The 24,938-nt window shown below is 44.1% G+C and overlaps 2 protein-coding genes and 2 long non-coding RNA genes across 4 annotated transcripts in view; 1 reads left to right on the forward strand and 3 right to left on the reverse strand.

Moving 5' to 3' along the window:
* Nucleotides 1–2,095: 2,095 nt before the first annotated feature.
* Nucleotides 2,096–2,717, reverse strand: LOC134072317 (uncharacterized). The gene is made up of 4 exons (XR_009937156.1): nt 2,595–2,717; nt 2,384–2,497; nt 2,237–2,284; nt 2,096–2,144 (listed from the first exon to the last, which is right to left on the reverse strand). It is a non-coding gene; the product is annotated as an uncharacterized LOC134072317 (long non-coding RNA).
* Nucleotides 2,718–2,740: 23 nt separating this feature from the next.
* On the reverse strand, nt 2,741–3,440 carry LOC134072457 (uncharacterized). The gene is made up of 3 exons (XR_009937171.1): nt 3,282–3,440; nt 2,921–3,198; nt 2,741–2,827 (listed from the first exon to the last, which is right to left on the reverse strand). It is a non-coding gene; the product is annotated as an uncharacterized LOC134072457 (long non-coding RNA).
* A 2,671-nt stretch (nt 3,441–6,111) lies between these two features.
* On the reverse strand, nt 6,112–9,030 carry LOC134072459 (ATPase inhibitor B, mitochondrial-like). Its single transcript, XM_062529157.1, has 3 exons — nt 8,881–9,030; nt 7,568–7,680; nt 6,112–7,121 (listed from the first exon to the last, which is right to left on the reverse strand). Exons 1-3 carry the CDS (start codon nt 8,947–8,949, stop codon nt 6,980–6,982), a joined length of 324 nt encoding a protein of 107 aa, XP_062385141.1. The 5' UTR covers nt 8,950–9,030; the 3' UTR covers nt 6,112–6,979.
* Nucleotides 9,031–9,071: 41 nt separating this feature from the next.
* col9a2 (procollagen, type IX, alpha 2) overlaps nt 9,072–24,938 on the forward strand; it is a 33,729-nt gene continuing 17,862 nt past the window's right edge. The window contains exons 1-15 of the mRNA XM_062529156.1: nt 9,072–9,132; nt 9,403–9,551; nt 9,913–10,104; nt 11,853–11,927; nt 12,849–12,884; nt 13,332–13,394; nt 16,995–17,048; nt 17,385–17,420; nt 17,771–17,794; nt 18,999–19,052; nt 19,716–19,769; nt 20,708–20,761; nt 22,316–22,372; nt 22,578–22,631; nt 24,636–24,689. Of these exons, the coding sequence (XP_062385140.1) occupies nt 10,033–10,104; nt 11,853–11,927; nt 12,849–12,884; nt 13,332–13,394; nt 16,995–17,048; nt 17,385–17,420; nt 17,771–17,794; nt 18,999–19,052; nt 19,716–19,769; nt 20,708–20,761; nt 22,316–22,372; nt 22,578–22,631; nt 24,636–24,689 (687 nt within the window). The 5' untranslated portion in view covers nt 9,072–9,132; nt 9,403–9,551; nt 9,913–10,032. The remainder of the gene's footprint in view (nt 9,133–9,402; nt 9,552–9,912; nt 10,105–11,852; nt 11,928–12,848; nt 12,885–13,331; nt 13,395–16,994; nt 17,049–17,384; nt 17,421–17,770; nt 17,795–18,998; nt 19,053–19,715; nt 19,770–20,707; nt 20,762–22,315; nt 22,373–22,577; nt 22,632–24,635; nt 24,690–24,938) is intronic.

Here is a 24,938-nt window from a genome sequence, read left to right on the forward strand (position 1 = left end):
CTGGCTCCCAGGTTTGTTGGCCCTTTCCGCATTTCCAGAATTATCAATCCTTGTACTGTGAAACTTCAGTTGCCGTTGTCTATGAGCCATATCCACCCCTCATTTCATGTCTCCCAATTGCGCCCTCTGGCCTCCAGCCCTCTGTTTCCCCCTGTCAAAGCCCCTCCGCCCCCTAAGGTCATTGAGGGTGGTGAGACCTACACGGTCAGGCGGCTGCTGAAGGTCCGACGTCGTGGAAGGGGCCTCCAGTACTTAGTTGATTGGAAGGGCTATGGGCCTGAGGAGAGGTGTTGGGTGCCGTCGAGATTCATCCTCGACCCACGTCTGGTTGCGGATTTCCATCGGCTGAACCCGGAGGCACCAGGTAGTGCGCCAAGAGGCGCACGTAAGAGGGGGGGTCCTGTCACGATCCGCTCCGGATCATTTTGATCCGGATCATGTTTTCCCTGTCTGGTGCTCCAGGTCATGTGCTCTCTCCCTCTCTGTGCTCCAGGTTTTGCTCCGCCCACGTCTCTGCCTCTACCCTGCGCAGCTACACACCTGTGGCCAATTCTCCCTCGTCTGGGCCTGCACTTAACTCCAGCCCTGAAGCTCCTTCATTGCTGGATTATCTCCTCACCGAACACGTTGTCAGGAGCCAAGCCAAGCTAAACCTCTCTGCTTCCTCGACCACGACCACGTCTTCGCCTTCGCCTTGCCTAGGATCTTTCTGCCCTGGATTTTTCTCTGCTCTCCTTTGTTGGACTTTGGATTTGCCTATTTTTGCCGCTTGAGATTTTCTGCCTGGCCTGTGAGTTTTTTGCCTGCTGCTGCCGTTCAAGTGAGATACCAAGTTTTTGATCTCCTGTGTTTTTGAACTGTTTTTGGATTTTCGTGGACTCATTGAACTCGCATTGAACTGAAGATTTCTGTTTTTCCTGTGAAGACAACTCTCATTAAAAAGTATTATTTTGACTGAAATTTACTGGTGTCTGCATTTGGTTCCACTTAGTTAAACCCGGCCACAGTGGCCGTGACAGTGTGTGTCTGTGTGTGTGCACACTGAGGGCATGATGCCTCCATAGGTTTGCAGAGAACTATATACATTATGCACACTGAGGGCATGATGCCTCCATAGGTTTGCAGAGAACTATATACGTACATTATGCATATAGTGTAAACTGCCCCAAAGTCATGACATCTCAGCATGTCTTTAACACATTTTTTCCTTTTTTTCATGATTCATTTGACACTTGGACACCATTCACAGAGGCCATAGACAACAACCAAATGATCAATGGTCGCACAGTAGTTTTCGGCAAATGCAGGATTGCCAATTCATGCAGAACTGATATTTAACGTGTCAATTTTGTTGAAACTTTTAATCTCAGATGACTAGTGGATATATACTCTGCTTTACATTGTAAAATAATTTAGTTGTTGTCTTTGCCTTTGACAAAAAAAGAAAAATCCAACAAAGAACATGAGAACAGACCTTCAGAACGTGAAGGTTTAACTTGTGAAACACAAGTGGGAACATTGAACAGTTCCAATTTCTAATTTTTTAAACCTGAACAGACCTTCAGAACGTGAAGGTTTAACTTGTGAAACATAAAGGGGAACATTGAACAGTTCCAATTTCTAATTTATTAAACCTGAATGTGTCTAGAGACTGCTCATCCCCAGAACCACTAGGGTCAGCAGGGTCCAGCATGTGCATGCAGCAAATTTCCGGCATCAGAAGCTGTGAATTACAAAGTGTTAATGGCAGTCTACCAATTAGTGTATTGTCCAGTTAGTGCATTGCAAGGTCCCACAACAGTCTGCTACACTGTACCGTGTCTACAATGCATAGCGTGTGTATGCTCGGGGTGTGTGTGTGTGTGTGTGTGTGTGCGTGCGTGCGTGCGTGCGTGCGTGTGTGTGTTCATAACTTACACATATGGACCAGTGGCTTTGTTTCCATACTGGAAAAACCAGCAGGTGCTTTGATGCAGTATCGCCCTGTTGTTGTACAAGCAAATATGAACAATAACCCACTTTCCACTTTTTCAATTTAATGACAATGTATTATATTTTTTCACTGTTAGTTATAGTAACGCTGCCAATTGACTTACAGGTACGCTGAGAGATTCATCTGAATATGCAATGGCTGCATCCTTCCCCTACGAAGTCAAAGGTGATTAGACTCTCAAGAAAAAGGATTGTGATAATACAGTACCCTTCATAATGTTCAATTTAATAGTCATCCACACACCTTCCACCTCCCCATGTTGCAAACCAGTTGCAAGCACATGTTGACTATCTAAAGAAAGAAAATATATGCAAGTATGACTAGGGGCAATTAAACAAAATACTACAATGTTATAAACAATACATAAGAATGGAGTCATACTGTACTTACAGTTGCTTCAACTGGGCGGCCCAGCCATAACGACTGCATCTCCTGCCGCAACACCTTGCTTTCTCCTATATGCCCAATACACTCAGACTGAGTCTGAGGTAGTAGATCATCAACCTTCGAAGTATATAAACCTCGACATTATAAAAAAAGTCATCATTCATATTGATGACCACAGAGAATAATTGAAAAACTATTTAGAGAGAACATGCACCTGTAATTCAGTCAGATCTTCTGGAAAAAGGTGTGTCAAGTGTGTCAGCCCACCACAGTCTAGCCCACACACTGACACATCTGCAGGTGGATCTACTGCTGCGGATGGTGCTGCCGCTGGTGGTGGTGCTGCCGCCGCTGGTGGTGGTGGTGGAGCTGCTGCTGGTGGTGGAGCTGCCCTGGCATACAGGTGGTCCACCAGCACAGCATCACGGCTGCCCTTTGAGCTGTGGTCTAAACAACAGGAAAGTAAATACTAATTGTCATTATCAAGTGGTATAGTTAATATTTCAATTGGTATGCCACCAAGTACAATTATTACAATACCTTGTGGCCGAAAGTAGGGCCTCAGCCGTGACACATTCATCTTTCTGATTTTCCCAGAGATATTGACACTTGCCACACCCTTCTCTGTCAACGATTGCACGGTGAATGGCCCTTGATGCCGATCCTCCAGACAATTTCCCTTCCTTATCTTTTTGGGGGGCTCCTCAATCAGGACCTCATCCCCTGCCTTCACCGAACCCTGGCGCACCCCTTTTTTTTTTGTTTGCTTCAAAAGCCTTCTTTTGTTTGGCTTGAGCCCGTTCAATATTCTTCCTTACCTTTTAAGGATAAATGTGAATGAGTTATTATGCAAGCATTCTTACTCAAATTGAACATGCCATCCACACAACACTGAACAAACCTGTTCATTGAGGGCCTTGACCCCAGCCACCTTCAGCTCCATCTCCTCGTCTGGGTCTGCCAACTCTAGAGAGGTGGCATCTGACTCACAGGCATTCAATGCCTCAGGTAGACGGGGGTGCCTATTATACATTAGGAAGTACGGGCTGTACTTGGTGGATCTCTGATTTGTAACAAAAGGTTTTGTTAAATTCCATTGAGCCACCAAATATAACTCTTTAAACATGCATATGTTATCTAATCTTTTGAATAATAACCTGCTTCGCAGTGTTGATGCCATAAACTATGGCCTGCAGGTGGACGTCCCAGTTGTCCTGGTGCTCGTTTACATATTTTGTGAGAGTCCTCTTCACATTTTGATTAGTTCTCTCGTCCTTCAACATTCAAAGAATTACATGCTCTTAGGTGTACATTGGCTAAAGTTTAACTTGAATGGGCTTTATGAATGGGCCTGCTGCAGGCGAGAGGACTAAAAATCCTAGGATTTTCTTTTATTGTTTTTACAAAGTGCCATCGATACACAATGTTTTACTTACTTGGCCATTTGACTGGGGGGTGGTAAGCACTCGTGATGGCATGCTTGATGTTTAGCGCTGCAAATATGTGTGCATTAAGCTGTACATAATTCAGACACATATGGTTAGTTTCAATATTTATTGGTCTTGTTGACAAATGACCGTTTAAAACAGTGTGAATTTTGATTGTCATATGACCTGTAGTAGTGAAGGGTGAGGATAATCACACATACCTCGTTGACAAATGCACGACCCCTGTCTGTTATAATTTTTCGGACCATACCGAAAGTGTACAGCTTTTGGCACAAGTGCTTCAGCCACCTCAACACTGGAGCCAGACTTCAGAGGCTCGGCGATGACCCACTTAGTAAAAAGGTCTGTCACTGTGAGGACATACTGATTTTCTTTCTCAGTTGTTGTCAGTGGACCAATAAGGTCCATTCAGACAACCTCCCATGGCTCTGTCACCTACAAGGATACAAGGATGTGTATTTGTCACATGCATATGATAATGTAAAGAATACAGCATCCTTGATAAAAGCAACGATTCGAGAACACTTCCGGGAATTGTATGTGTTCTTGAACTTTCGGCAGTGTTTGATTTTTTAACGTTTTTTAACGGTTCTCGAGTTCATGAGAACACAAGAAGAACGCACATTGAGAAACGGCCCAAGACATCTCTGACACAGGTGGGGGGATGTCATGTCTGCGCTGATACATCATCAATGCATCAAACACCAGACCTGGCTGCCTGTCTGGTGAGGTCCCTGTGCTCTTGCAGGCTCTTTCATCCAAAAGTCTCTATAGAAATAAAAAACAAGAAATATGATCAGATGGCTTGTTTATGTAGCAGATAGTATTTCTGTAAGTGTTCAAGTGTTTGCACACAAAATCATTTTCATTTGGGTGTCATATAGAATTTCACCGCTAGGTGGGAGAAGATCTTACACAGGGGGGGCTTTAAATCTGATCCACAGTCATTTACCGTCTTCCACAGTGTTTTGGCTGTTTCCAGTCATGCATAGACTGAGGTAATGAAGACAATCGCGTCAGTACAGGTTTTTGACATTCACACACTACTGATCTCTCCACTTGATTATTCCCTATGCAGGTTAGGCAAAGCCTCCCCCACAACAGTATCAAACCACCAGATGTCATCATACCTAAAATATTACTCATCTGAAAAACTGATCATGGAACATGGAACTGTGAAATACTCTTCTGGACTCTGGTTTGTAAAGCTACACTGAATCACTGACATTCTGTATGAAATTTGCTAAATATTTCACAAAATGTGCTGAAAGATAATTAATTTCATTTACACAGCCCAACAGCAGTTTATAGGTTAATAAACTGGACCATTAATTACTTAGGGACATGTCTGTGTCAGCAGGTTTGTACAGTTATTGAATGCTGAACCTGCTCTTAATGATTGATGTTCAGCAAAAAGTACATGAAAACACAGACATGTAGTCTGCGTGATAAGCATCACCATCTTAGTACACCCACTTAAAATACATGTAGGCAAAGATACGTATTAACATTTTGGGGTTGATCACAGTATACCTAATGAACTAGACTACATCACAGTATATTCACTACAGCTAAACAGACTGCACCACCGTGCACTAGCCTGGCACGCCCTCCCAGTGACGCAACGCCTTCAGGCTTTTGCTGCTGGTCTGGTCAACTGCTCATTGAGAAGGATTTCTGAGTTCCCGAAATCTGCGGAACTGCCCCCTTTGGTCGAGAACCAATCAACTTTGAGCAGCTCCAACGGCTCTGGGTAGAGGCGTGTTCAAGGCAGCGGAAAGAGTGTTGTTATTGGTTTAAACTCGGCAAACAGCTTTCTGACATCTACCAGTAGCAAACCGAGGCACTTAAAGGAGGCGGGTCAACCAGCGCTGGCAAGAAACCGTGTTAGAACAGGCTGTTGGTCAGACTAAAGTCTCGCAGAGCCTTTGAAAGTCGATGGTAATCAGGCTAACCGTGCACAGTCTTCAGTTAGATACAGGAAGTTAATTTAACCATACACACCACCACCACAGGACATGGCAAAAGTTCACCTCAAGTTTGCTCACAACTGCCAGTAAAAGTGAAAGACAGAAGTGATTCTACTAAGCTATCAATGGACTTTACACATATAACCAAGGGATACTATGATAAGGATAATATCAAAGATCCTTCATTACTTTAACCCTCTCTGATAATACTAAGGCTAATGCTGTCAAGCGACTAAGGGGAAAAAAAAACAAATTACACTTTATTTCTGACAGCCCTATAATCCCTCATCTTTGATCACACCACAGTCTCATATTTCCAGCATGTCAAACATGTTTATTTGAGCACCGATTGTCACATCAAAGCTTTTACTGTTCAAGGGAAGTTTTGGTTACCTTTACAGTATCAGTGGAACTGACAGAAGCAAGAAGAGAATGTTTATTTCAGCCTGAATGACTACAAAATGGGGGCATGATAAGATGCCGTATCGTAATTTCCCAACTATTAGCCGCGGCTGATACATTGATTTTGCAAAATGTCTTCAGCTATGAAGTACAGCTAAGAAGAGACAGTTCATACGGTGCTAATACATTTTTGTTTATCTTAACTTGCATAAAACACTGTCCTGTGGCTTATACACAGCGCAGCTAATACACAGGAAATTACTGTAATGAACAAAATGGGGGCATGATTCGATGGCATATTCAGCAATATGGGGCATGATTCGATGGCATATTGAACATTTGCATTTTGAATGCCAGTATGGAGAAGATAAAAGTTTGCAAAAGCAGTGCAAATACACGAGTCAAAAATACATTTGCGTCACAAAAATACATTTCCGTGGGACAGCCTGACGTTTACTGAGAGCTGAGGAAGGCACTCTGGACTGATACATCAATAAGTAAACACATTACTAGCTACCTCTGTCGATGATTATTGCATACCAGAAACAAAGGACTAACAACAACGAACCAAAAAAAAGACACTATCTTCACTGATATGGAAAATTATCTGTAAACTTTATTCGATTCTACCGCTGCTCACAGACAAAATCAGGAAGCACGATCATTGCAGCTACCGCTGTCATGCAGGCAACGAGAGATTTTGGTATAGCGTACATGGGCAGGAAGAGCATAGTGTGATGTGGGGATTTATGCAAGTAGTGTTTAAGTGCCGGGCTCGACTAGTCGTCGTGCTTGAGTTTCCTGATCTTGCCCTTGTGGCGGTCGATCTCGCGCTGCAGTCGCTCCACCTCCTTCTTGTGGTGGTCGATCTCCTCCTCATGGTGGCGTCTCAGGGCAGCCATCTGCTCCTTCTCCTTTTGCCTGGTGGGGAGATGGGACCAGTTATCGGTTAATGATCTGGCAACGTTTGGAAAACACAAATACAAAATAGCCTGTTGAAATGGATCTGACGAATACAAAAATTAGCAATAAGAAATTTATAACGAGCTTGTTGTGGCATGTCACTAACCCCAAACAGGGTACAGCGTCCATATGATGAACGGATCTGAGCACCCACGGTGACCCAGGTTCCAGTCCGACCGATCTGACTTCATTCGAAGTCACGTTCCGATCCCACCCCATCTCTCTCTCACCCACCCACTTCCTGTCTGTCTTTACTGTCTTGTCCAAATAAAGGCAAAATGGCCAAAAAAAAAAGATAATTTAAAAAAGAAAAGAGGAAAAAAAAGTTCTCCAACGCAGTAATTATGCGTCTGTCTCTTGTGTTTAGCGTGGCCAAGGTTGGTGAGGCTTCGATTTGGTCGTACCTGAAATAGCGCTCCTCCTCTGCCGCCTGCTTCTTCCCAAAGGCCCCTCCTGCTTCCCTGATGGAGCCTCCCGCACCTCCTCCCTTGCCTGCTCCCTTCCCCAGCTCCCCCAGCTGGACAGGACAGAAGGTAAACAAACACACAAAGACCACAAAGAGGACGGTGAGAATGGAGGTCAGGCTGTGGGGTTCACTTGTGGTTGTGACAGTCACAGAAATGACTGTCATTTATAACAATAGTGCAAACAAAGCAAAGGCCACATACAAAGATACGCTCAACATAAGCAGAATATGCAGGGGGGGGGGGGGGGGGGGGGGGGGGACAGGTCTGACATTGCATTTCAAAAAGAGTGTGTTGGGGAGGTGTTAATGGAATATTAAGTGCCATGGACTTTACTGCAGAACTTCTACACTGCAGGACTACCTCAACTATAAGCTACTATACAATCAAATAAGTGCACTTGTGCAGTATTTATGGGTACAAAAATAGTGGGGTAAAAATAAACTTGACAGATTGATGCTGTCCTGGGCATTGGACAAGCGTAAACTGCGCCTTCTGTGGCCGCAGGCAACAGCTGCAAGGGTGGGTCAGCATAGGAACCTTCACCTCATTTCATATAGCCTAGATATGGGTGGTTATCGTCCGACAATACTTATAGTTTAGTTAAAGTTTCTGACACAATATACAGAGCATAAGCAGCAACGAACCACTTTCGATACTATAAATAGCAACTCTGCCATTGTTTACCAAGTGTGCTCAAAATAGTTAACCCTACCGTGACAGGTAGAACACCCTGTGAAGTACCCGATTTGGTTCCGCCGAAATTGCTGTTTATTTTACGCCACCGCGTAAGAGTTATTGCGTTGTTACTAAGTTGCCGTGGGTATTCACAGCACTGAATAGTATTTTCTGTGTTTTCAACTAGGGAAACCGACTAGAGCTTCGGTGTGAAGACCTACAGTATGGAAGCATAAACTACACAGGGAACCAAATGTGGTGCTTCACTGGACATATAGTGAAACGACAATCAGTAGGTGGATATCCTGGCTAGCTATCCATTCCGAGCAGCAACATAGAGGTGGCGATGAAATCATACAACAAAACGCACACCGAAAGGAATAACTGTGTACACTGCTAAATAGTCAACCATAAAAAATATCCTTGAGTATCAAGGTGAGAAGCCACAGCGCCTACTTTTTTCAAACTTGCTAGCCACCTGACGTTAGTTAGCTTTAGTCCTATCATCCTGTTTCTTTTCGCACAGGTGTCATTCCAACGTGAATGCAATTGACAGTTAGGTAAATAGCTGCTACCTGATCAGAAGACATTCTAATCTGAGTGGTGAGATATCCTCTCAAACTGGATCTCAATAGACGCGCCATAGCTCTCCTCTGTGCTATCAGATGTGTGTCCTTGCTGGTTGAAGGCAAGGCTAATGAGAAAAATAACCAGTTTCACTTCCTCGTCACGTGTTTAATATCAATTTCAAAATAAAAGTCCTTTGTTTTGTTTGTCTTTTTGCAGCCACTTTCATCGAAGTCCAAAAGTAGCATGGCTCTGGGAACGTGGGTATCTTTAGCTCTATTTTGTTCCATCACCGTTAATTCTGCAATGTTTTTAAAACAGTGTGTTTTTATGTTTCCATACTAATGGTGGGAGTGGGCACACGGCTTGATATAGGCTACAGGTGCTCTGGTTAAATTGTGGAACAGTTTTGGCAAAGAGAGAGATGTTGTCCTATTTTTTTTAAATATATATTTTTTAATAGAATCACGGTGTGCATGTATGCAAGGTATCCATCTTCATTTGTAAGTGATTGTCATTCATTATTGTAGGTATGATTTGAAATGATGAGATGTTAATGTCCAAGCCAATGCCAGTGAAGCTAGTCCAGAATCAGGGAGTGGACTGTAGCCTAACCCGGCCCAGTGTTGGCCAGGGCCCCAGATGTCCTCCAGTGGGGTAGCTCCCTGAGTTCCCAGAGGTAGGATGTGGGTTGGGTTACCTCTCACCCTCCCTCTCTATCACACTCTCCATCCCCCTCCTTTCCTCCACCTCTCTCTCTCTCTCTCTCTCTTTCTCTCTCTCACTCTCTCTCTCTCTCTCTCTCTCTCTCACTCCACCTCTCTCTCTCCTCTCTGCCCCTATTCTGGGCTGAACACACACACACACGCAGTCCCATAGACACAAACACAGAGTCTCTCTCTCTCTCTCTCTCTCTTACACACACTCCCACACACACACACACACACACACACACAGTCACAGTCACAGGCACGCACACACACACACACACAGTCACACACGTTCCTGCTCTGAGGAACGGCAGTTCCGTGTGCCCATAGGCCAGGAGAGGTTCCTCTGCGGAGAGCGAGGAAAAAGAGCGAGGAAGAAGAAGGGGACAGGCGCGGAGTGGACGGCTTTTTCTTCTCAAACGTGACGGGCAGAGCGAGGAGCTAGGAGCCATGGCAGCCCACCTCATCGCCCTCAGGAGCTTCGTCCTGCTGCAAGTGCTTTGTCTGGCCCTGGCGCAAGTGGTGAGTGCGGGGGACAGCAGCGGAGGCTGGGGACACCTGGGCGTCTGTCTTGGCCAGCTGGGGGGCTTTGAGCCTCTGCAGGGAGCTGAATTGGGGCTAATAGCAGTGCGCGAGAATAGAGGCTTCAGAGGAGAAGACATTTGGCTCCTTATGTGGGTTATTTGGAGAGGATATTAGGCTGCCTCTCCTGTTGGTCTGGTGCTGGTGGACCTGTGCTAGTTCTCCTGGGTTGGCCTTGGTGCCAGTGTGTTGGCATTATCTTGTTACCTTTGATCTGGCTCAGCAAGATATAACGGTGTCTTAAAGGGTTTTTTGCAAGAGTTGGCAGATGAAGTCTTCTGTAATGTGGACAGGGTGTCCGTTAGCAGTTCAGATGTTGTTTCCATAGCAGTGTGTCTTTACCCGAAGCTTATGGCCGAGCTGGATGTGACTTTTGAGTAATTAGAAACGTTTTTCCAGTGATTTTACTGTGCGTTGTGCATTTTAACGACATGCATGATACATCCATAGACGTTCAGGATTCATGGCAATGGGAATACTATTGGATGTAATGACTGCTTATTTTGAATGTTGCGATGGACACATATGAAGATATGAAGGTCGCTGTTTTGAGAAATCTTGAAAGAGACATAGTGGAATAGACTCTCACCTCATTGCAGGAATTGCTGGTGGTCACACACACACACACACACACACACACACACACACACACACACACACACACACACACACACACACGCCGGGCAAACAAGGACCCTCATTCAGTGCCTTGTTCAAATACACATTTAGAAAGTGTAACCTGAGGCCTTACCTCTCAAAATCACACATAGGTGCCACCTTTAGTAAATCAACGCTGTGGCTTAAAATACAATTTGTATTACAAAACAAAGCTAATGTTAATACGTATTTTATTGTAGCCTCCTCTCTGCCCAGGCTCCTGTACTGGAGGCTCCTGGTCAGATGACCAGTAGCCTAATTAAGACTCTGTTTGATGGCACAGGGGGTGGACAGGGCAAACATTCCTTTCCCCTCTACCCTCCAGATTCTCTCTTTCTCACACACTTGTGCACACACACACACACACACACACACACACACACACACACACACACACACACACACACACAAACACACTGACACACTGACAGGAAGACAGACAGATAAACCCACACACGCATACACACACACACACACATGCACAGACAGACACATAGACAGACACACACACACACACACCCAATAACTAGATTGAATAAAACATCAAACAAACAAACAAAAGCAACTTTGTATCTTTTGCTACTGTATCACTTCACGATGTGTGTTAGTGTGTGCATATTTTGTGAGTTCATCCATGAACTACATGTTTTATTTCTGGTTTATTACGGCAGTGAGAGGGCATTATAAACATCCTTTCACCAGGCAAAATAATTATTTCAGTAATTGGCAATTGTATTTTTAATGCTTTATATTTTTTGCACACTAGATGGCACATGACAATGTTTATTTTCTATTTATTATTATTATTATTATTATTATTATATTATTTAATTTTATTCTAGCTATTATTTATTTAGTATTTGCCTCTCTCTCTCTTTTTATAATGCATTTTTGGTTTATTTGACCAAGCAATTTAGAGAAGCCTAGGCTACAGGTTTAGATAAAGCACTAAGCAAATGTAAAGTTCTTCTCAGGCCGAGCGCTGGAAATGTAAAAATGGTGAAACTGTTTCTTTCTGTGTTTAATTTCAGAGTGGTCCTCCAGGATCACAGGGACCTCCAGGGCCACCTGGCCCCTCTGGAACCCCCGGAGCCGACGGAATCGATGTGAGTATCCGAGCCGCTCCGCTGCTCCCGCAGGCTGGAGAGAGGCGCACAAAGACACTCATTGTACACCACAGTTTTGCCAGTGGCCTGCCGCCTTGTAACAGCAGACTTCTACCAATAGAGGGAGCCCAAAATGAAAACACCGAGTACAAAAGCGTCCTGTTTGGAGGAGAGTAGGGTCTTTGAAAGTCAGGTCCCCCTGTTTTGCAAGGGGAGTTTTAGTTAAGATTGTGGTAACTCGATAGGACCATGGAATTTTGTAACAGCAGGTAGTGCTTATTCAGTGGCGTTTTAAGACCTGGAAAGAGATGTTGTCCTTTATGGGCATTTCCAAAGGTAGCAAGTTTATTCCTCACTGTGCTGGCTGTTACTTCAATAAAAATCCGATGTGAAAAAAAAAAGTAAATTCTCCCCTAAGTAGTATGACACTAAACAATCAAGTGTTTATATAACTAGACTGAAGCACAACCTTAGTCTGAGGGGAAATTATGAAACACATCCATGTCAATAAAAGTGAAACGGTGAAAGATCTGCCCATTCTGTAGGGTGTGTCTCGGAGGCAAGGCTTCATATAATCTCCGCCCATTGCTGACCTCATCAGAGTCAGATTGACAAAGTGGCACTTCCATTCACGTGCCATGTAACGTCAACTGAGAGAGAGGAGCATGTATTGACAGAAAAATTAACTTATTTTGACGTCTTGGGTGTAACAAAATTCTCTGATTGTTGTTGTCTTTAACAGATAGATAGATAGATAGATACTTCATTGATCCCCAAGGGGAAATTTAAGAAGCAACTGATACTTAACTGATACTTTCAGACTGTATTGTTAATTCCAGTTGACTAAGTAATGCTTGAGAGCTTCTTACATGTTCTGTGTGTGTTCTAAACAACCCTTTTTCTTGTTGTCTTTGTCTCCAGGGAGATAAAGGACCCCCTGGCCCTCCTGGACCATCTGTAAGTCACAAAATGTCAGGACATTACTGCTCCTATGTCTAAACATGTAATAAACAGCATATGTTTAAACATATAATAGCTTAATAGTGGAGTGTGTGTGTGTGTGTGTGTGTGTGTGAGAGAGAGAGAGAGAGTATGAATAGATAAGGTGTGTGTGTGTGTGTGTGTGTGTGTGTGTGTGTGTGTATTAGAGAGAGAGAGAGTATGAGTAGATAAGGTGTGTGTGTGTGTGTATGAGAGAGAGGGAGAGAGAGAGTATGAGTAGATAAGGTGTGTGTGTGTGTGTGTGTGTGTGTGTGTGTATGAGAGAGAGGGAGAGAGAGTATCCAAGGTGTCTGTCTGTCTGTCTTTCTGTCAGTGTGTTGGCGTGTATGTGTGTGTGAGTGTGTGTGTTAGTGTGCGCACTAGTTCCAGTTTAATTGTAACTTCCTGTACGTGTCTTCACAGGGCCAGAAGGGTGAACCTGGTGAGCCCGGCCCAGATGGCACTCCAGGAGAGAACGGCATTGATGTGAGACCAGTACAACTACATAACACTACACCAACACTAGCACAATGTTACACTAACGCTAGGACAACACTGCACTAACACTAGTACAACACTGCACTAACACTAGTACAACACTGCACTAACACTAGTACAACAAATACTAGTACAACATTACACTAACACTAGTACAACACTACACTAACACTAGTACAACATTACACTAACACTAGTACAACACTACACTAACACTAGTACAGCATTACACTATAACACCAATCCAAATACTAACACCATCCCAAATATATCGCTGCACTTCACAAAGCATCTAGGCCTACAGACATTCACATGAATAGAGATCCTGGCCTCTCATGTCACTGACTGGTCTGATGATCCGTTTATGAGCAACTGGGAAGTGGAGAATTCTATAGTTTAGGAGGATGTCCAACACACCTAAACTGGGGACTTCAGTTTGAAGTGGGGGCTTTGGGAGAGCTCCCAGGATAATATTTTGACCTTTAACTTAGTGAAAGATGAAAAAAAAAATGGACTTGTTCTATGCCCAAATAAGTCTTTTCATTGTTTGTTTAAGCGTGACACATTGACACATCACCATCTTCATTGGCTTCCTATAGCAGTTCCTACAGAGTTAAATTCACTGTGGCAGCTGCAGGACACTTCCTGGATCTACACCATAGATGTGACCTTTATTCCACCATCCAGTTCTACGTGCCCTCTTACCCGCTGCAGTGCAGTGCAGTGCAGTTCAGGTCATCTTTATTTACCATTTGCCCAGGTACATGCACATGTGCAGGGGACTTCTCATGCAGGGCAGGCCTCAAAGTCACATAGATAAAAAGAACAATGTAAACAAGCAGCAACAACAAAAACACAATAAGAGAGAGATAGAGAGAGAGATACATATAAATATATATGTAAGCTATAGAGGAATACATAGTAATAATAACAATAATAATAATAATAATAGATAGATAAAAAGGTACAGTAAGTAAGTAAGAATAAGAATAACAGTCAAGACCCTTTTCTTCTGCAATTCCTCGCTGGTGGAATAATTTACTTATCAAGTCAAGTCAAGTTTTCATTTCTATATCACATTTACAGATGGCTGAGCCGCACCAAAGTGCCTCACAGTAAAGTACATATAGCGCAAAGGACAAGTAAAAGACCCAAGGCACAAAACAGAAGAAAGAGAAGGGCTACAGGACAATGACTGTAGGAGTTAAAGGGATAGTTCGGATTTTAAGACACGAAGTTGTATGGGTTCCCTGTCAGCAACGTAGTGCATCAGCACTGACTTACCCCCGACAGCGTCCTGTGAGCCGAGATCCAGCCGGTTTTTGATCGTTTTTGATGCCGGACTATTTTCTTCAGCAAGTTTCTGTGGTCACGAAAGTAAAGTGTTTTTCTTCTCAAAACCATATGCGTTCAACAGAGTGATATATTTGCACCACAAAAACGTTGTCCAGCTGTCAGTAGCGCGCAGTGATAGGAATCACGAAAAATAAGTAAGTGATAACGAGGTTTGAATTTTTCCTGGACAACGTTTTTGTGGTGCAAATATATCACTCTGTTGAACGCATATGGTTTTGAGAAGAAAAACACTTTACTTTCGTGACCCCAGAAACTTGCCGGACTACTTTCTTCAGCATCAAAAACGATCTAAAACCGGCTGGATCTCGGCTCACAGGACGCTGTCGGGGGTAAGTCAGTGCTGATGCACTACGTTGCTGACAGGGAACCCATACAACTTCGTGTCTTAAAATCCGAACTATCCCTTTAAGATAATACAAAAGGAGAGACTTTTAAAAGGTAACCATAGGACACTGTGCACAGGCACTTAAAAAAGGAGACCCTAAGTAAAAGTAAGTTAAAAGAGGTGGGTCTTTAACAGGGATTTAACACCATACACAGACTTGGCCGCACGGGTGTTATCTATCTATCTATCTATCTATCTGTCTTTCTGTCTATCTATCTATCTATCTATCTATCTATCTACAGTATGTCATACCTCCTGATCCTGTGAGGGTGGCTGTTCTTGTCTTCATGTTTCAGTAAATCAGGTTGTGTGTCCACTGAAGCTGCTTTCTGTTAATTACTTACAGTGATTTCAGGTGTGTCGTGAGAATTTAGTCCACAATGCAGTAGAACATCAAATCCATCTAAGTTGTTCTTATAACTGACCTCTGGCCTCGGTCAGAATCCTCCCAGTGATACATTGCTGCTATCACAATGTCAGTTGGTTCAATTTACTGGACGTTAAAATCAACATCAACAAATTGGGGCAGTTGCTCCGTTAATAGCTTAGCTGCTCATTCATCCAGCGGGCACAGACAGCTTTGTATTACACAGCAGCGATGCTAGCAATGCCAAGTGTGCATTCTCCATCAACATAGAGAACTAGCTTTAGGCCAGGGGCACAATAGAAACATTACATAGTCAAGAACACCGGGGATAAACGCTAACATACAGTATATTGATGTTGATATTGATGTTTATGTCAACTTACATGGAATAACATAGAATAAGAATAAACATCACATGAAACACTAGGGGTCCTAGTAGAGACGATGGGGAGAGTGCTGTCACGCACTGAGTGAAGTGTCTCATGTATGAAGGAAGGCTATTGGGTGGCATGTGGAAACATTGTGCTAAACCATCAATCAATCATCAGTGTTTCGTGGTGTTAAATAGATTTTGCCTTGTTATTAATAAGCTTTAGTTAGACTTACAATTTGCAATTTGCCCGCTACTTAAATTAGACGCCTATTAATTTTACAAGTTGTTATTCTAGCAGTAGAAGTTCCAGACAGAGGCCCTGCTGTTACATCCTTTTTTAAAGGACAACAATGCAGAGTCACCACAGATGTCACTCTGATGTTGTTGACTCTAAGGTCAGTTAGTGTTGAAAAGAGGAAAACACAGAAGCTGAGTGGATTTGTATGGGGATACTGAGGGGTCAGTCTCTTTTTCACACAGACCCACTTACTCTCTCAGTCACATGAGACACACACACACACACACACACACACACACACACACACACACACACACACACACACATTCCTCTAGGATTTGTCGGATAATCTGGTCTGGAATGCCAATCCCACCTCAGAGTTTCTCTCATTAGGGACTGTTCCTTCAGGTTGTTTATTGGCCGTTTGGCTACAGAGGAAAGAAAGGATTTATGGATTAATCCATGCTTCTTCCTTTTTGCACACTCTGTCTTTAAATATTCAAATGTAGACTTATTTCTTTTCTCTATTTATTTTACAGCAATGTTATGTCTTTTCCTACATTCATTGAAAAGTGCATTGCTTAATTTTTAAAACCTTTTTCTGTGAATATGTTTTGCAGTTTGGATGATAGAGTTTTTTTTTTTAAATCATAATCAAAGTGTTTGTTTCCTCTCCTTCTCTCTATATACTGTATCTCTGTCTCTGTCTCTGTCAAATTCAAATTGAAATTCAAATATGCTTTATTGGCATGACAAATAAGATATTCATGTTGTCCAAGCAGTTATACAAATGTGTATCATAGTGTAACCATAACATCTCTCTCTCTCTCTCTCTCTCTCTCTCTCCTTCTCTCTCTCTCTGTCCTTAGGGATTGATCGGAGCAAAGGGAGACAGGGGAGCTGTAGGAAGCCCTGGTCCAAAGGTAAACAAAGGGGGGTGCATCACAACAAGCATGTTTATTTCCCCCAAAATGTCATACATATTTCAATATAGACCCTTTCAATGTGTTCCTAGAGGGTTTCTGGTTGAAAAGTTAAAGACCAATAACTTTAGCATAATGCTCCACACAATGTCGACTTTAAAAGTTTTTTTTTTGTTGTTGTTGTTGTTTTGTTTTGTTTTTCGGTCCCCAAGTTACAATTAGCTCAGCGGTGTTTTCTGTGCCACCGGAAATGCCGTAGAAACACACATGTTTGTTTCTGCAGTTGAAAGGGTTTATAAAGATGACTCATCGTCTTTTCCTTCCTTTTGAATTCAGGGTCAGCCAGGACCAACGGGGCCCCAGGGACCAACTGTAAGTTGAAATAAACAAGTTAAAGATGCTACTGATCACAAAGCAGTTTTAGCAAGTAGTGTACAGAAAAATATCACTGGAGAGAATAGGAGTTGTGTTTTGCAATTCTTGTACTGACATAATCTGTCCACTAGATGGGAGTGTCTACTTTCTAGTCACAGTCGGTTTTTCTCCATTGATCCTTTTTGTCTCCATTGATCCTTTTTTATTATTATTTTTTTGTTCAGTTCATCATGGTAGATCCTGATGTTATAAAGCATACTGGTGGAGCAAAGCTGTGCTGTTGTGATTAGTTTTTTTCACTGAGAGGAGAAAACTAAGCGTTAACCTTGTGCTTTGTTTCTGTGCAGGGCCCTGGCCTTCCTGGACTATCAGTAAGTACACAAATAAAAAGTGCCGCAGAGATAAACGCCAAATGAGGACAGAGAACAGGGCCATTCGTTCCAAGACACTGGACCAAGGGTTTAACACTTCTCATTACCCTTTCACTCGTGCTAACAAAAAGTTATACGTTTCTGGCGGCCCCTTATTTTGGGGCTAACCTCCCCAGCCCTCTGTCCCACCGAGCCGCAGCTCTCCTCCGTCCCTCAGCGGACAGCTAAAGTCACATCTCACTGGAGTGAGACAAATGACCGCCCCGCAGCCTTTTTATCCACCGGGCCAAATGCATCGAGCCCCTTAAAGCCGCAGGACAGGAGAGGAATGCCAGAGTGTCTCTTCCAAATAAGCCAGCTGCCAATGTGGTGAAATGAAATGTTTACCTTGTCAGGGCCACTACGTACACCAGCGCCGACATGAAGCTTCCGAGCTATACTCATGAAGAGCCTACCCTCCATTGGTATGTTCTCAAAACAACCCCGTTCACAACTCTGCCTCCACCTGCAGTGGTGGGGTGGGTTGTGTTGAGAACATCGTTGTCTTGGTATGTCTAAAACGGAGTGTGCTGCACTCATGTTGGAGCTGGTGTCCACAGCGTGGTCTTGTTTTTGTGATGATGGTCAGAGTTCTCGTTCAGAGTACTTGTTCCTGTGGCCTCTTTGATTTAAAAAAAAACATTTGAAACAATAAAATGGAAATATGTATGCTTTTTAAGCTGCATCATACGTGTGGGGAAATGGTAGACTGTGTCTTCACAAGCTGTTGCGGTATCAGAAAGGGTGGGTAGTTTCTGCAGAAATGATACACAGCTTCTAAACTGGCTGAGTGTTCAACAACAACCACACCAGCAACCCCTGTAGAGCAGAGGAGAGTGCAGTGTGCTGGAAGAGTTTCCCCAAATAAGCCAACTGCAGGCTTCCATTGGAAATGCCACTCACACTCAAACACACACACACACACACACACAAACACACCGACACACACGCACGCACACACGCACACACACACACACAAACACACGTGCACACACACACACACACACACACGCACACGCACGCACACACACACACACACACACACACACACACACACACACACACACACACACACACACACACACACACTCCTCTCTATTGGGTATGAATTACGAGTTGAATGACAGCTGTCACTCAATATCTTAATGCCATCTTCTCTTCCCAGGGTGCACCTGGTCCTATTGGGCTTCCTGGTGAGTTGGGCAAGGCTGGACCCAAGGTAAGTGCTGAACGATGAACTCACCTTCAAATCTGCACATTTTTAGCAGTGGATCATTTGTTGCACTTCTCACAGAAGTATAGCAGCACTTTCTGACGTTTCCTTGACCATGATAATAAGAGAGATAATAAAGACCAAAGGCCCACTCACTGCCGTGGCTCTAATCATGATGCAAGTCTTGCTCCAGTCTTGTACCCAACACAGTTAATGATATCACTGCCAAGCACTCGAGTTCACAAGTTGTTAAATGAACAACGTGCACCCACGGGTGTGTCAACGAAAAGAATAGATGTGGTCAGTGTAAAAATTGCTACTTTAAGGTCACTAAAAATGATAACGCTACTGACCAAGAAAAACCTGGCTGAAAGTGAAAGGCACTTGGATCAATTGGTGAGACGGCAGTGAGGCAACAGAACTGGAGTGCGTGGGTGTGCTTAGGATTTTTATTCAGTCATTCGAATATGTTATATTATTGGGGCAAGCGTCAGATCCGTCAAGATATGGCCACCAAAACTTAAACACAAACACACACACACACACACACACACACACACACAGGCACACACACTTATAAAAGCTGCCCACAGTTATAGCAAGTGGAATTAGGGTTATTATTTGCAGTGCTGGCTCATACTGACTTCCTGTTCCTGTTTCCTCCCCCAGGGCATGATGGGAACTCCTGGGGCTCCAGGCCTGCCAGGACCTTCAGGCAAACCAGTAAGTTCAGATTTAGCCCCACAGTGTTAAGCCTGAACGACAAAGATAACTATAACTGGAAGCTATAACAATAAAAACGATAAGGAAAGTGTTAGAGCTAAAGTGTGTTAGAACTACAGTGTTAGAGTGTGTTAGAATAGAGAGTGTTAGAACTACAGTGTGTTAGAATAGAGTGTCAGGTCCATCTTGTTGGAGCTGAGTGACTAGTGACTTAATTCCTTAAGGCGGGGATCACACTAGCCAGCGGCAAGCGGCAGGTTTCCTATTGCTCTCTATGGTTCGGCAGCGGAACGGTGACAAAGCTGGCGTGACGCTTGCGTTGAGCAAACTGGGAGTTGAACTTGGTTCAACTTTGAAGCGCAACGCTTGGCTCATCACAATCAGTTTTAGAATGTTTAGGCATGTTGACCAATCAGATTTGTCTAAGAACGTAGCAACAAAGATTGAACTTAGGAGCGAGATAGAATGTTTTGGATTATTATTATGGTCTGAGCGTTGCGTTACGCATGCCGCTGCCGCTTGCTGCTGGGTAATGTGATCCCCGCCTAACTGTGTTAACATTCTAGTGTGGAACTAGTTTTCCCTGTTGAAATGAGATGAGACAAACACACACACATACACACATACACACAAACACACACATCCACAACCACATACAAATATTTCTTATTTGGAGTTTTCACCAGTGAGTACAAACAGTATAAGACAGTCTGTGTTTATCATCTAATATCATATTCACTTTGAGGGGGTGCAGCATAATATTGACAGAATCCAAATCATCATCTCAGAGTTGGAGAGCTCACTAGAGTCCAGTTAACGCAAATATTTATCAAACAGTTAATAATACCCTGTCTTTGTCTGGACATGAACTCAGATAACAATACTCTGTCTTTGTCTGGACGTGACCTCAGCTTCTCACACTCTTTGTCTCTCCTCAGGGACCTCCCGGAAAGTTCCTTGGTGGAGGAGAAGAGGGCAGCGCTGACTTCCAGGTGAGATGGTGTAGCATTGCCCCTAGCAGCAGCCACTGATTGCTATGCGTGAGGCACAGGCTTTCATTAAAGTCAACATGCCGGTCCAAATATCATTAGGGGTGGTAAGTTGTAAGTAAGTAGTGAGAGACCTATGTGTAAACACATACTCGTTTAACATTCAAGATACAGTAGGTGGACAAAGTTTAATTTTCCTAAAGTATCTGTCAGGATTGTTTATGTTAAATTGACTCCAGTCGTTCTATTGGGATTGTTAGGTAGGATCCATTAGCATGCTAAACCCCCTCCCCTCTCCAAGCCAGCCCACCACACACACATACACACCCCCTGGTCAGTTCTCCCATCACACACACACCCCCTGGTCAGTTCTCCCATCACACACACCCCCTGGTCAGTTCTCCCAGTGTGGATGGGCAGGGGTGGACGCTCTGGCTCTCCCCATGTCTGTAGGGGGGTTGTGTTAGCGATCTGGGATGCTGAAGGATCCTCATCTCCCCACCGGGGCCACATGTGTGTCTCTCTACACACTCACATCTCTGATCTCGCTCTCCTACTCTTTGTCCCTCTTTCTCTGCCCCCCTCTCTCCTCCTCTCCTCTCCTCCTCTCTTCATTCCTCCTCTCTCCTATCATCTCCTTTCCTCAGCTCTCTCCTCTCCTCTCCTCTCCTCTTCACTCCTCTCCACTCCTGTCCTCTCCTGTCCTCTCTCCTCCTCTCCTTTCATCTTCTGTCCTCAGCTCTCTTTTCTCTTCTCCTCTCTTCTACTCCCCCTGCTCCTCTCCTCTCTCCTCTCCTCCCACTGCTCCTCTCTCCTCCTCTTCTCTCCTCCCCTCTTCAGCTCTCTCTGTTGGCCTCATTGATTCGGGAGGTTGTGGAATCCCCCCTAATGAGCTCTATTAAGTGGATTCCATCAAAGCCTCCCGGTGCCGAGTAGAGTGGGTTTGGGCTAAGACCCAGGGCTTGCCGGGCCCCCAGGGCCCTGAGCCAGGCCACACCGGGCCAGACTGAGTCGACCCGCCAGGACGACCCGCCTGTGTGTGTGTGTGTGTGTGTGTGTGTGTGTGTGTGAGAGAGTGTGAGTGTGTGTGTGAGTGTGAGAGAGAGTGTGTGAGTGATTCAAGATCGTTAGAGGAACCATGGGCTTTGGATTTTGGGTCTCCTCCAGTAGTGCTACTTTTTGCAGACACACACACACACACACACACACACACACACACACACACACACACACACACACGTAGCCCTTTGAAGCCCAGATCAATCCCCCTCATTTCTTTTAATTAGACTTTGGGGTTCTGAGTGCCATGGGTTGGTGTGTGTGTGTGTGTGTGTGTGTGTGTCCTTTTCCTCCTTGCTCCTTGTCCCTGAGTCCTTGCCTTTCAATAATCCACAGTATAACACTGCCCTGATTTGTGAGCTGGAAGTGAATCAATGGCCGGCTCACTTGTGCTAGCATTGAAGTCGAGAGATGAAATGCCTTTTGCCTTCAGCCCCGTAGTCAGGAGCCTCTGGCTGTGGTCTGTCTGTGTTGACCACTGCCTCTGATCTTTTCCAGTGTCCCACCAACTGCCCAGCCGGACCAAAGGGGCCCCAAGGACTACAGGGAGTGAAAGTAAGTGAACTACAAATCCCACACAGCAGGGGGGGATTCAACCTCAGATTGTCTGTGTGTGTGTGTGTGTGTGTCTGAACTACTACTTTTTGTAAAGGCTGATTAGGTCTTAGTGCCTTAGGGATGGGTCATTATTTGAATGTGATGGGCTCTTTATCACGCTGGCTATATGAGATCTCTTGCTAACGGAGCTGTTGTCCCACAGGGACACAAAGGCCGGGCTGGGATTCTGGGTGACCCAGGAAGCATCGGGAAGTCGGTAAGTAGAAAATAGAAGCCTTTGATCAGTCTCCATAAGCTACAGTATCTTTAAAATCATATCTGATCAGCCATCCAAAAAAACAAACCAAAAAAAAAGAATCATACGGTAACTTTGGTTCAAGTGGCTTTGCTGATTACTCTGTGATTCATTATTCAACTAATTAATTTGTTAAGTTTGCTGTATTATAATGTTCTTGTGTGTGTGCGTGCGCTTGTGTGTGTGTGTGTGTGTGTGTGTGTGCGTGTGTGTGTGTGTGTGTGCTCTTCTGTGCTTATGTAGCATTAGCTGAAAGTATTGTCGGAGAGATGCATTCGCTAACCCCAGGTGGATTAAAAGTCATGTTTCAAAACTCATCTCCTTCAACAGAAATGATAGAAGAACTGTTCTGCATAAGTATAGATGTTTTTTTGGCCTCTTTATTCAAAATGAAATGCATTTTGTAAATACCAATTCAGTGTGCAAATTAGCCAATCAATATGAGAATGCATTGCATTTCATCTGTCAGCAAAATGCATTTCTTCTTGAATAAAGAGGCCTAAAAGCATCTGTATGCACGGGGCCTAAAATAGCCACAAGTCTCCCAGTGAGACTAACAAACGAGTGCAGTGAAGGACAGAATGTTGAGGACATTCATACCTCTCCCCATTGGACCATAGACATTCATACCAGCTCCTCTCCCCCCTGGACCATAGACATTCATACCAGCTTCTCTCCCCCTGGTACCATAGACATTCATACCAGCTCCTCACCCCACTGGACTATAGATATTCATACCAGCTCCTCTTCCCCCTTAGACCATAGATATTTACGCCATGCTCCTCTTCCCCCTGGACCAATCTCTGCATATTCATCTACATGAAAGCAAATTGATTGAATAAGTTATACAGTTAATAAATACAACGTGCCATAATTGTTTATAAAGACACATCTGGTTATACACACAAACTCTCTCTCTCTCTCTCTCTCTCTCTCTCTCTCTTTCCTGACACACACACATACACACATACAGACCTGCAGTAGTGGGTGGGACTGGCAGTAATGAAGCCCCCAGAGCCCCTTGACTGACACTAATCTGAGTGTGATTAGTCAGGCCTGGCTCAGGCATGGCGAAGCGAGCCCAGATGAAAGGGATGTGGAGCGCGCTGGCTGCCCCAGACCCAGAGAGTTGGAACTCCGTGTGAATTAATCCGGAGTAATGAATCCCGTATGGACAGCGCCGACCCACCCATGGGTCAGAATGGTTTGGTACCCAGCATGCTTTGCGCTGTGGTGCCCTGGCTAATGTTGTGAGCGGCTTCCTAGCACAGTAATTAAGCACAGCACAGCAGCCATCACTAAGGATCTCTCTGCTCACAGGAAGAGGCAGATGCACACGTTCACATGGATATTTGTTACAGATCGACCAAGTGACCGAAACTGTACACATACAAATCAGCATGGCTCACTAAATAGCATGACACACTGACAGAAAATGAGAAAACAAGGTACTCATGTGGATGTTTTCCATGATGGGTATGAAGTCAGTGGTAGATCTGGTCTTTCTCTTCTCTATATGGTCCTTAAAGTTACAGCATACACATACACACATCTAGCCTGGCAAGCCAAACTATACATTAAATGTATAGTCTGGAGTCGGACCATTCACAGAGCTGAAGCCTGTGGGTGGGATGAATCGTTGTCTTTCAAACTGCCTCTGCACGTAATAGGCCAGCACTTGTGACCAATCAGCGCTTCGTTGCATTGTTCTCTATGGTTGTTCTGCTATCTCGCTGTCGCGCAGCTCTGTCGTCACCATGCTAAGGCAGGCTCAAGGACTCGGTACACAGATAGAGTTCTGATTGGACCGACTGACTTTTTGTTGGACGCAGGATTGGCCTTAACGGTGTGACGCTAGACCATCCCGCTAGGCAAAAAATATGTTTTGCTGCTAGGGTGCATCTTGATTTCTAGGCTAACACACATCAGTATCTTACTAACATTTGGTCTTTTTCTTCTCTATAGGGTCCTGGTGGAGATGTTGGCATCTCTGGAGAACAAGGAATCCCAGGCCCTCCTGTAACGTATTTCTTTATGTCTCCATATGTCACCATATGATATTGATTACAGACAATGTAGACAATGTCAAAATGTTTGTCCGTACAGTATATAACCTACTGTAACGTATATGTCAGGTCTACTTATGAGTACATTAATCTTTATCAACAATGAGGACAAATGCTACTCTTTGATTGCTGAAGTATTACATTAAATACTCTGCTATTTGAATGATATAGTATGGGAAGTGAATACTCCATATAGACGCTA

This window comes from Sardina pilchardus, chromosome 24 (genome assembly GCF_963854185.1).
Source record: "Sardina pilchardus chromosome 24, fSarPil1.1, whole genome shotgun sequence".
Classification (NCBI taxonomy): domain Eukaryota; kingdom Metazoa; phylum Chordata; class Actinopteri; order Clupeiformes; family Clupeidae; genus Sardina; species Sardina pilchardus.

Excerpts from the sequence above, each read along its gene's own strand:
- LOC134072459 (XM_062529157.1), bottom strand. The coding sequence starts at position 8,949 with ATGGCGCGTCTATTGAGATCCAGTTTGAGAGGATATCTCACCACTCAG. Across the intron at positions 7,681-8,880 it reads TTAGAATGTCTTCTGATCAG|CTGGGGGAGCTGGGGAAGGG; the intron begins GTAGCAGCTATT and ends TGTCCTGTCCAG. Across the intron at positions 7,122-7,567 it reads GAGGAGGAGCGCTATTTCAG|GCAAAAGGAGAAGGAGCAGA; the intron begins GTACGACCAAAT and ends TCTCCCCACCAG.